The sequence below is a fragment of the Megascapheus bottae genome, chromosome 31 (assembly GCF_031878675.1).
Source record: "Megascapheus bottae isolate mThoBot1 chromosome 31, mThoBot2.hap1, whole genome shotgun sequence".
Taxonomy (NCBI): Eukaryota; Metazoa; Chordata; class Mammalia; order Rodentia; family Geomyidae; genus Megascapheus; species Megascapheus bottae.
Genome location: NC_143539.1, coordinates 6,441,788 through 6,452,973, shown reverse-complemented (window position 1 = coordinate 6,452,973; position 11,186 = coordinate 6,441,788). Strand labels below are relative to the sequence as shown.

Genomic DNA, 11,186 nt, shown 5'->3' with positions numbered 1-11,186 from the left:
AAATAGTGTGGCCTAATATATGGCCTAAATATGTAAAAGGGGGGTGTTCCTGAACCTTTTCAGCTGCTATTATAAGGCCAAAGAGGCTCAGATCTTGCTTTAGTTGTCCAAAGGCTTGTCTTAGCCCAGTCCCCTCCCTCCAATCCATCACCCAAGAACTCCCCAAAACTCACCTCATTGAAACACTGTAAGCCTATAAGCCCCTATATTCCACCAGTCATTGGAATAAAACCTACACCTCTCCTGAGACCCTAAAAAAATCCACCCATACTTTCAGGGTCCTTAATCAGAGAGACCCTCTATCTGAAGTTCAAAGAGAGTGACCCTTGATGTGGAAGGGAATGGGTCCACAGTCTTGGGGCTCTTTCTCCTCTAGGACCACCAGCCCAGCTCTTTCTCCTTAATTCTGAGGTCCTCCCGTCCCTGTCCCATTGGCTACATCTCAAACTAAGGTGGGGTTCACAGGAGGGGAGACAGGGAAAAGAAGTCACATGCAAGGAAAACAGACAGTGATGAAATCAAGGCCAAAGTCCAGGCTTCCATCCCACAGATATAAACACAGCAAGACACCAGACTCAGCCACCACCATCTGACTGGCACCCTGACTGCCACCATGCTGGCCTCAGGCATGCTGCTGGTGGCTGTGCTCACCTGTCTGACTGTCCTGGTGGTGATGTCTGTCTGGCGGCAGAGGAAGCTCTCGGGAAAACTGCCTCCAGGCCCCACGCCATTGCCTTTCATTGGAAACTGTCTGCAACTGAACACGGAGCAGATGTACAACTCTCTCATGAAGGTGTGTGGGATGGGGGCTGGGACAGGTGAGCCCGGATCCCAGGGGCAGGGCACTGACCACAGACGGGGTGAGCCTGAATTTTAAATAGGGGATTTTGTTCTCAGACATGGGGGTGGGTGGGAATCATTAGACTTCAGTTTCTATACAGGTACTGTACTCACACCTGTCATCGGACACTGAGTATTGGGGTTCAAAACCAGTCCAGACAGGACAGTCTGTGAGACTGTTATCTCCTATGAACTACGAGGAAACTGGCAGTGGCACTGTGGCTCAAAGTGGTACAGTGCTAGGTTTGAGCAAAAGACCCCAGGGTCAATGCCCAGGTCTTGAGTTCAAGCCCTCAGACAGGCACAAAAACATTTGTTTGTTTTTCTGAGCAGGAAAAGACCACATGTAGGAATAGGTCCGTCTGTTGACTACCAGTATTGGGTGACTACACCCAATAACTGGAAGCTGGTTCCTCAGACTTCCCATCCACTCTTCCCCCAGATGCGAGATCGCTATGGCCCCGTGTTCACGGTTTACCTGGGCCACCGCCGTGTCGTGGTGCTGTGTGGCCAGGAGGCCGTGAAGGAGGCTCTGGTGGACCAGGCCGACGAGTTCAGTGGACGAGGCGAGCTGGCCATTGCAGACTGGCTCTTCCAAGGCTATGGTGGGTAGGATGCACATGGTGCCTCAGTTTCCCCAGCCTTTCTCTTCTGCATATTTCAAGCTTCTGGCTCTCCTCAGACTGTCCCAATGTCTTTCCACTCTGCCTCTTGGGTCTCTGTGGACAGAAACCCTTCATTCCTTTTGCTTTTGAAAATGCACTTCAAAGTCAGCTCACCTTTTCTGGCTCCTACCTCTCCCCTTCTCCTTCTTTCCCCCTTCCCTCCATAGGCCCGCTGCCTCTGTGCATGGAAATGTGAGGGCTTGCTGTCTCCTCTTCTCTATGCCCAGGGGACCCTGTCTCCCTTGTCTGTCTCTTTCCCCATGATCTGCACACCTTTGGCACTGAGTCTGAGCTTTTCCCTCCCAGCTCAGCAGCCCCCCCTCTCCTGCCCCTAGGACTTTCCTGCTGTCTCCACTTGCTCTCTGCACAATGTGGCCTCTGGGCCTCTCCTGGCTACCCCACGGCCCCAGAGGTGCTCTCTGCAGGTAGAGCGTCCCCTATTTTGTACCCCTTACACTCTATTGGTCACCTGGTTTGACCCTCCCTGCTCCCCAGGCGTGATCTTCAGCAATGGCGAGCGAGCCAAGCAGCTGAGGCGCTTCTCCATCACCACGCTGCGTGACTTCGGCGTGGGCAAGCGTGGCATTGAGGAGCGCATCCAGGAGGAGGCAGGCTTCCTCATCCAGGCCCTGAGGGACACGAGAGGTGAGGAGGGAGAGCAGGGGGAGGGAATGGGACGGGGAGGAAGGAGATCCTAGGACCCAGGCAACCTCTCCCCAAAATCTTTCCTATCACACTGGCATCTGGTCACTTGGTTTGGTCCTTTTGCTCCAAGAAAGTTCTTTCTGGATCCCCCACTGTCTCTTGCTCTCCTCCTTACAGACTAAAGGCTTCACCCCTGTAAACCCTCACCCTCCATTTCTGTATATTTCCTCTCAATTCCCCTGCAGACTCCCACTTTCCACACTTGCAGACTCCCCAACCGTGAACCCCTATATTACTCTCACTCTCCATCCCTGCAGACCTCCATTCTCCACTCCTGCAGACTCCTCATTCTCTACCTCTGCAGTCTCCACCCCCCACCCCTGCAGGCACCTTCATAAACCCCTCACTCTCCACCCTGCAGACCCCCTTCTCCACTCCTGCAGACTCCTCATTGTCCACCTCTGCAGTCTCCACCCTCCAGCCCTCAGGCACCTTCATAAACCCCTCACTCTCCACCCTGCAGGCTCCTTCATAGATCCCACCTTCTACTTGAGCAGAACCGTCTGCAATGTGATCAGCTCCATTGTGTTCGGGGACCGCTTCGATTATGAGGACCAGGAGCTCCTGTCTCTCCTGAGAATGATGCTGGGAAGCTTCCAGTTCACAGCCACTTCTTCCGGGCAGGTAACCTCCCCACACCCCTGCTCCAAGTCTCAGCAAAATCCAGGTCATGGACCTTACTTGAAAATAGCTGGCACTGGTGGCTCACACCTGCCTTCCTAACTGCTCAGAAGGCTGAGATCTGAGATGTGTGGTTCAAAGCCAGCCTAGGACAGGAAAGGCTGTGAGACTATTTTTTGCCAGTCCCGGGCTTAAGATCAGGGCCTGAGCATTGTCCTTGGATTTTTCTCAAGGCTAGAGCTCTACCACTTGAGCCTCAGCACCACTTCCGGCTTTTTCTAAGTATGTGGTACCAAGGAATCGAACCCGGTAGACTGCTAGGCAAGCACTCTACCACTAGGCCAAATTCCTGGCCCTAGGCTGTGAGACTTTTATCTCTGGTAAACCACCAGGATATCAGAAGTGGAATTGTGGCTCAATTGGTAGAGTGCAAGCCATGAGTAAAGAAGCTTAGGGACGGTGCCCAGGCCGTGAGTTCAAGTCTCACAACTCAGAAAAATAACCTAGCATGAAGGCCAGTGACTCAATTCTGTAATCCAGCTACTCAGGAGGCTGAGATCTGAGGATGGAGGTTTGAAGCCATCCTGAGTAGGAAAGTCTGTGAGATTCTTACCTTCAATTAAGTGAGGCGTGGATCAAGTGGTAGAGCACCTGGGAGACGCAGCACAGTCCTCACCAGGACTGGCAGGGCGCATCTGTCAGAGGTTGTAAAGTTGCTTTGCTGCCACCTCGCAGCCCAGGAGCTAAGCAGGGGGTGGTGTTGGCACTCTTCCAGCAGACTCTGTTTTCAGCCCATGGTGGAAATGCCAGGGTGACCAGGAGAACTGGGGATTGCTCACTTGCTCTAGGTGCTGGTGTAAATTTCCAGGTGTACAACATGTCGAGGCTGGTTTTAAGGGGGCCTTGGAGGCAGGAGGATGTCAGATGGTCCCCGTGGCCTGTGGAGTGCACTGACAATGGGGGCAGGGGTGTGATTTTGCTTTTTGTTTTCCTGGAGATTGAGCCCAAGGCCTGTGCATATGAGGCAATCACCTGTCATGTGATCCACATCACCATTCCTTATTGTATTGTATTTATTCATTCATTTATGTCTGTGAGGCAGGGTTGCCTCAACCCTGAGGCTTTTCCTGACTGCAGCTGCAGAGTAGCTGGGATTTAGGTGTGTAATCTGCTGCCTGGTGAATGGAGGTCTTTTCCTTGCTTTCTCCCCATGACCCCCTGTCCTCAGCTCTTTGAGATGTTCTATTCCATCATGAAGCACCTGCCAGGCCCACAGCAGCAGGCCTTTAAGGAGCTGCAGGGGCTGGAGGACTTTGTAAGCAGGAAGGTGGAGCAGAACCAGCGCACCCTGGATCCCAACTCCCCACGGGACTTCATCGACTCGTTTCTCATCCGCATGCAGCAGGTAGGTCCAGCTGCCTGGGGGTGGGCGGAGATCCACAGCCAGGCAGAGGGGCCTCAGATGGGGCTGGGTAGAGAACAAGGCGCTCGGAGATTTATACACTTCATCCTCAGTCATCTACAGAGCGATCCTACTGAGCATGGGTGCTCCTCTACACAACATCATCCGTGGAGACCATGCTGCAGCCAACTGCACTGCATTACCTGTGGTATCCATGCTTTTTTTCTGTTGGTTGTGGGGCTTGAACTCAGGCCCTGGGCGCTGACCCCAAGCTCTCTCTCTCAAGGCTAGTGATCTACCACGTGAGCCACAGTGCCACGTCCAGCTTTTGAGTGATCAACTGGAGAGAAGAATCTCACAGGCCCTTGTCTGCACCAGCTAGCTGTGAACCCTGAGCCTCAGATCTCAGGCGTCAGAGTAGCTGGGATGACAGGTGTGAGCCACTGCCACCTGGCTATGCTACACAGTATTTAGTGCCCATCAGTGCCTTTTGTGTCTGTTGGTGTCCTGGAGGTTGAACTAAGTACCTGTCCTTGAACTTCTTTTGTTCAAGGCTAGCACTCTACCACATGAACTGCAGCACTACTGTTGGTCTTTTCTCTGTATGTGGTATCAAGGAATCAAACCCAGGGCTTTGTGCATGGTAGGCAAGCACTATATCATTAGGTCACACTCCCACCCCAGTTTTTTTTTGGGGGGGGCGGGGAGTTGGTTGTTACCTGGAGTAAAGGGACCCACAGACTTTTCTCCCAAGCTAGCTTCAAGCAACCAATCCTCTGGCTCGGTTTACATACATTAGCCATAGGTACCTGGCCCATCTTAGCTGTTGAATGAAGTTATTTTATATTCACAACAAGGAATCAGAGGCCAAAGAGCGTCGGTGATCTACCTGAGCTCACACAGCATGAAAAGTTGTGCCAGCTAGCTTTCTCCCTATCTGTCTTGAATGCTCGTTGTTTAAGTCATCAAATCCAATGGAAGTGAGTGGTCTAGAGGTAAAGTCCTAGTGCTGGCATACACACACACACACACACACACACACACACCTCAGATAATTAGCAGGGGCATGGAGGCCTGGATCAGTTGGTAGAGTGCCAGCCAGTTGGTGAAAGCATCAGGTACCAGATTGAATCCCAGTCTTCAATCATATATGGAAAAAAAAGGCTGGGTGATGCTATGCACATGGTATTGGAAATATAAACACAACTATATAGACATAATAATTTATGACTCTATAGACATCATGTTTTTTACATACTTTACTATGTATCTATGCCATACAAACCCTCAGCCTAATTTTAGTTATGTTTTAAAATCTAAGTACCAGTGATTTTATAGAGATTCCCTTCTTGAATACTTGTTTGTTAAACCCATCATTTAAAATATGTTATACAAATCAATACTAATAAATTCTTTAATAAGAAAAACAGCTGGGTGCAGGAGATTCACACCTGTAATCCAAGCTACTCAGGAGGTTGAGATCTGAGGATCAAAATTCAAAGCCAGGCTGGGCAGGAAACTCCGTAAAACTTTTATCTCCAATGAATCACCACAAAACTGGTAGTAGTGCAGTGGCTCAAAGTCATAGGGTGCTAGTGTTGTGCCTAGAGGAGGTGTCACTTCAAAGAAGACCATCGAGATAGAGGCGTCTGAAATGCAAAAGCAAGGTTTATTGGGGGATACAAGCCAGGCAGGGAATTCGTCCAAAGGTACTTGGAAGGGAGACTGGGAGGAGTCGTTAATCAGGGTTTACACAGTCTTTTTAAAGGGAAAAATCACAGGATTACACCCATCAGGTGGTCGTGTGAGATAAGACAGGAATTAGGGAGCTTCCCAGGCTCGTGGAAAGTGATGGAAAGTTCTCACGCCAGCTGGGTCCCATTCAACTGTGGGAAACAAATGCTAGTTCCTGGAGCTTCTGGACGGCTGAGTAGGGTTCAGAAGTTCCTGTTTGTGCAGCCTCTGGGTTTACTGAAGGAGTTGGGTCTGGGGGGTCTCTACACTAGCCTTCAGAGAAAGAGCTCAGGGAAAGTTGCCAGGCCTTGAGTTCTTGCCCGATGACTCACGAAATCAATCAATCAATCAATCACTCAGACAAAGGTGAGAAGTATATTTTCACCACAGTCAGAATCATGGGCATAATTCTGAAAAGTGGACAGAGAGGTGGCAGATTAATTTTCCACCTGGACCTCACAGAAGTAGATCCCCAAGAGAATGTTCCAGAAGATTCTTCAAAGGCATGAGAAGTGGGGTGGACTTGAACTCATTTCTTTCCCTACAGGAGAAGAAGAACCCCAACACAGAATTCCACATGAAGAACCTGGTGTTCACCACACTGAACCTGTTCTTTGCGGGCACAGAGACTGTTAGCACCACCTTGCGCTATGGCTTCCTGCTGCTCATGAAGCACCCGGATGTGGAGGGTAAGGCCGGGAGGGGCGGGGACAGAGACTGGGGACGGTGGATCTTAAGAGCTCTGATAAGTCAGCTGCATTGTCTTCATTTGTCCCAAGAACCTGAACCCTCACACAGGCTTTGCCTTAATCAACAGAGCGGGGAGAGTAGCCTGTGGATTTGGCTATTCAAGTCGTAGGCATAAAATCACTGGAATCCGGGTGCTGTGGCTCAGGCTTGTCCTCCTATTTAGTCAGAGGGCTGAGATCTGAAGATCATGGTTCAAAGCCAGTGTAGGCATTAAAGTACAGGAGACTCTCATTTGTAATGAACCATGGAAAAGCTGGAAGTGGACCTGTGACTCAAAGTGGTGGAGCACTAGCCTTGATTGTAAAGGCTCAGGGACAGAACCTAGGTGCTGAGTTCAAGCCTCATGACTGCCAATATATACATATATTATATATATACATCTATAATATTTCTATACATATGCTCCCTGAAAGGATTGGTAAATTCCTGATCTAAACCATGAAAGACCTCACTGCCTGTTTTTCACAGCAGCGCCCCTAAGACTCTTTCTCCCCTCTTCTTTTTCATCAGTCTGGGCCAGGGCGCTGTCCCTGAGCTCTTCAATTACCTACCATGTTGAGCCATAGCTCCACTCTCCATTTTCTGGTGGATAATTGGAGCTAAGAATCTCATGGACTTTCGGGCCTGGACTAGGTTTGAACTGGGAACCTCAGATCTCAGCCTCCTGAATAGCTAGGATGATAGGTTTGAGCCACTGTTGCCTCCCTTAATACCACCAAGAGAGTGAGCCAATGGCCAACAGCTGTTGTGAATGAATGATGAGCCTGTCGTTCATTGTTTAAGGCCTGCACCCAGTTTTGTCTTCCTTCCTCCCTTCCTTCCTTCCTTCCTTCATGTTGTGGGGCTTGAATGCAGGGCTTCGACACTGTCCATGAGTTCTTTTGCTCAAGGTTATTTTGAACACAGCAGCACTTCTGATTTTCTAATGGTTCACTGGAGTTAAGAGTCTCAGGGACTTTCCAGCCTGGACTGGCTTTGAATTGGGATCCCCAGTCTTGGCCTCCTGAGTAGCTAAGATGACATGGCTGAGTTACCAGTGCTCTTTTTTATTTTTTTAAATTCTCATCCCCGCTTCACAGATTTCACATACCTAAACACATTTTCGGGGTTTTTGGGGTTTTTTTTTGGCCAGTCGTGGGGTGTGAACTTAAGGTCTGGGCACTATCCTTGGACAGTTTTGCTCAAGGCTAGCACTCTGCCACTTGAGCCACAGTGCCACATCTGTGTATGTGGTACTGAGGAATCAAATCCAGGGCTTCCTGCATGCTAACTGAGCACTCTATCACTAGACCACGATCCCAGCCCACATTTCCTCTTCTCTCCTCATCCCCAGCCAAAGTCCACGAAGAGATCGATCAAGTCATTGGCAGAAACCGCCAGCCCAAGTTTGAGGACCGAATGAAGATGCCCTACACAGAGGCCGTGATCCACGAGATCCAGAGATTTGGAGACATAATTCCCATGGGGCTGACCCACAGAGTCACCAAGGACACCAAGTTCCGGGAGTTCTTTCTGCCCAAGGTGCCACTAGCCAGACCCCGGGACCCCAACTGTGTTACACTCTCTCCACACCCTGTCTTCCTTCTTAATCAAAGACTTCCTCACCTGCCATGCCCCTTCTTTCCTACTCAGGGACTTTTCCCTCCTGACTCCCCTACCCCAGCTCCCCGCAGAAGTCCCTGCTCAGGAGATTCAAGCCTTCACTTGAGTCTTCTTAAATCAAGAGATGCAAATCCAGCAGTGGTGACTCAGGCCTGTCGTCACAGCTACTCAGGAGACTGAGGTCTGAGGATTGACGTTCAAAGCCAGGACCTGCAGGAAAGTTCGTGAGACTCTGTTTATTAACTTATTTATTTTTAAAGTTCCAGGCCTGACTCATCATTGTCTAGGAGTTTCTTTTGTTTAAGACTAGCACTCTACCCTTGGCACCACAGCAATACTCCCTTGAGAATTTTATCTGCAGTTAACCACACACAAAAAGGCTGGAAGCAGAGCTGTGGGCTCAAAAGAGTAGGACAGCAGCCTGGAGCAAAACAAAGCTCAGAGACAATACCTTTGCCCTAAGTACAAGCCCCAGGTCTGGGACACATACAGACGCTCAGATACCACACAGAGACACACATAGACACAGACCCACAGACACACATGCACACACGTGAGAGAGAGAGAGAGAGAGAGAGAGAGAGAGAGAGAGAGAGAGAGAGAGAGAGAGAGAGAGAGAGAGAGAGAGAGAGGAGGGAGGGAGGGAGGGAGGGAGGGAGGGAGGGAGGAGAGAGAGAGAGAGAGAGAGAGAGAGAGAGAGAGAGAGAGAGAGAGAGAGAGGAACCCCTTATTTACCCAGACCTGCTGCTTAACAACAAAAATCTCCAGACTGCAATAGATCCTTCTAGAGGCTCCTGAACTCACAGTTGTGCATATCTTCCTTCCACGTCTCTCCTCCTGGCCCCACCCCGCATCCCCATCCACTGCCTGGGGAGCCAGGAGCTATAGATCTTCAACCTCCAGCTTCAAGAAGCCTCTACCCTGTTAACATCAACCATCTGGTGTCAGAGAACACAAACTTCTACTCACCCCTAGGGACCTGAACCTCATGGTCCTGAAGCCCCTTCCTCCACCCTCACCCCACCATTCCACATCCTTCCCCCTCCCACCCCTTCCTTGGGAGTTTCAGCCCCTTCATCTTTCCCTCTGCTTCCCCAGGATCCCATTTTTTGTCTTCTTTTCAGGGTACTGAAGTGATCCCCATGCTGGGTTCTGTGCTGAGAGACCCCAAGTTCTTCTCCAACCCCCAAGATTTCAACCCTCACCACTTCCTGGATGACAAGGGACAGTTTAAGAAAAGTGATGCTTTTGTCCCCTTTTCCATTGGTAAGTGACCCGTGTTGGCCACCAGGCCAAAGCTCATAGCAAAGGGCACAGCTGTGGGTGCCAGCCCCCTCTCGAGCCACAGCCTCATTAATACCTTTCTCCAGCTTGGTGGTTCCCCTCAGATCTACTCTGTGATCAACCACATGTACCTGCCCCTCCCCACATAATTCCCAAGCATCCTGTATGGGAGTCTAGGAATGAGAAAAAGGATAATCAGATTTCATTCAGAGATGAGGAAAATCAAGAACAGACTGCGATAGTCAGGTTGTTTGTGGCTCACATCTGTCTTTCCTAAGTGCTCAAAGGAGTCTGAGATGTGAGGTTCATGGTTCAAATCCAGCTCAGGAAGGAAAGTCTGTTAGACTCTTATCTCCAATAAACCACTAGAAAACTAGAAGTGGCCCTGTGGCTCAAAGTGGTAGAGCACTTGCCTGAAGTGAAGAAGCTCAGGAGAGCACCCAGGACCTGAGTTCATGCTCCATGACTGACCACAAAAGATAATGTAAGTGTAGGTGTGGCTCAAGTGCTAGAGCTCCAGCCTTGAGGGAAAAAGCTTAAGGACAATGCCTAGACCACTCACAGACTCAGTAAAGTGAGGCTTATGGGGGATGGGATCCTTTATGAAAAGTCCCTCAGGAAAGAATTTTACAGCCCATACCCTCCCCACCCTCCTACCCCTGTCCTTTAGAACACTCAACTCTGGACTTGGGGTTTGTGAGTGACATGTCAGAGAGAGCAGTTTCATCCCTGCCCTCCCTCCTCTCCTCTGCAGGCAAGCGGTTCTGTTTGGGGGAAGGCCTGGCTAGAATGGAGCTCTTTCTCTTCCTCACCACCATCTTGCAGAACTTCCGTTTCAAGTCCACACAGGCGCCTGAAGACATCGACGTGACCCCTAAAAACGTGGGCTTTGCCACAATCCCACCGACTTTTACTATAAGCTTCCAGCCTCACTGAGCTTTGGGGCTGTGATTGGTGGAGGGGAGAGGAGGGCATGGGAGGGGCAAGAGGTGGAGACACTGGGAGGGGTGAGGAGCAGGGCAAAAAATGAGTGGGACATGCGAGGATGGATAGATCAGATGGGAAGAAGAAGCAATCCAGATGGCTAACCTGTGGTGCATGTCACATTAAGGAAATGAAATGCTGTAGAAGGCCTTCCTCGTGGTCCAGTGCTCACTTCCTGGTTTTGGGGCCCAATCTGCCTGTCACCTGGTTGGAAGGCTTGGCTGTGGTTTGTGATGTCTACCTCTGGGATTGGCATTGTACACTTCCACCCTCTCTGATAGCACACATTCTACCTGCCCTGCCCACCTTTGTGCTGATTGGGTTAAAATAGGATGCAGGAGCCAATGTACTTCCAAAATAAATGAGTTTTTCCATGACAAATGTCCCTGGAGTGTCCTGAGTGACTTCCCTCCCATGAGGGAAGGTTGGGTGTGGCCACCAACTGGCCCTTTGCTTTCTTGGTCTTGTTTTAGTTGGGGCGTGTTCTCTCTGTCCCTCTTGTGGGTCAGGAGGCAAGAAAGAGTAAAAACCCCAAGATTCTGGCGCCCAACGTGGGGCACGAAAAGAACGCTCATTAGAGGTGGAACCGTCAGCGAGTC

At 50.3% G+C, this 11,186-nt stretch overlaps 1 protein-coding gene across 1 annotated transcript; it reads left to right on the top strand.

The window, feature by feature from the left end:
* Positions 1-584: 584 nt before the first annotated feature.
* On the top strand, positions 585-10,601 carry LOC150043824 (cytochrome P450 2A5-like). The gene is made up of 9 exons (XM_090322997.1): positions 585-793; positions 1,283-1,445; positions 2,001-2,150; positions 2,674-2,834; positions 4,060-4,236; positions 6,515-6,656; positions 8,051-8,238; positions 9,444-9,585; positions 10,358-10,601. The coding sequence occupies exons 1-9, from the start codon at positions 614-616 to the stop codon at positions 10,537-10,539; spliced, it is 1,485 nt and encodes a 494-aa protein (XP_090179123.1). The 5' UTR covers positions 585-613; the 3' UTR covers positions 10,540-10,601.
* Positions 10,602-11,186: the final 585 nt, after the last annotated feature.

Excerpts from the sequence above, each read along its gene's own strand:
- LOC150043824 (XM_090322997.1), top strand. The coding sequence starts at position 614 with ATGCTGGCCTCAGGCATGCTGCTGGTGGCTGTGCTCACCTGTCTGACT. Across the intron at positions 2,835-4,059 it reads CAGCCACTTCTTCCGGGCAG|CTCTTTGAGATGTTCTATTC; the intron begins GTAACCTCCCCA and ends CCCTGTCCTCAG. Across the intron at positions 9,586-10,357 it reads TTTTGTCCCCTTTTCCATTG|GCAAGCGGTTCTGTTTGGGG; the intron begins GTAAGTGACCCG and ends TCTCCTCTGCAG.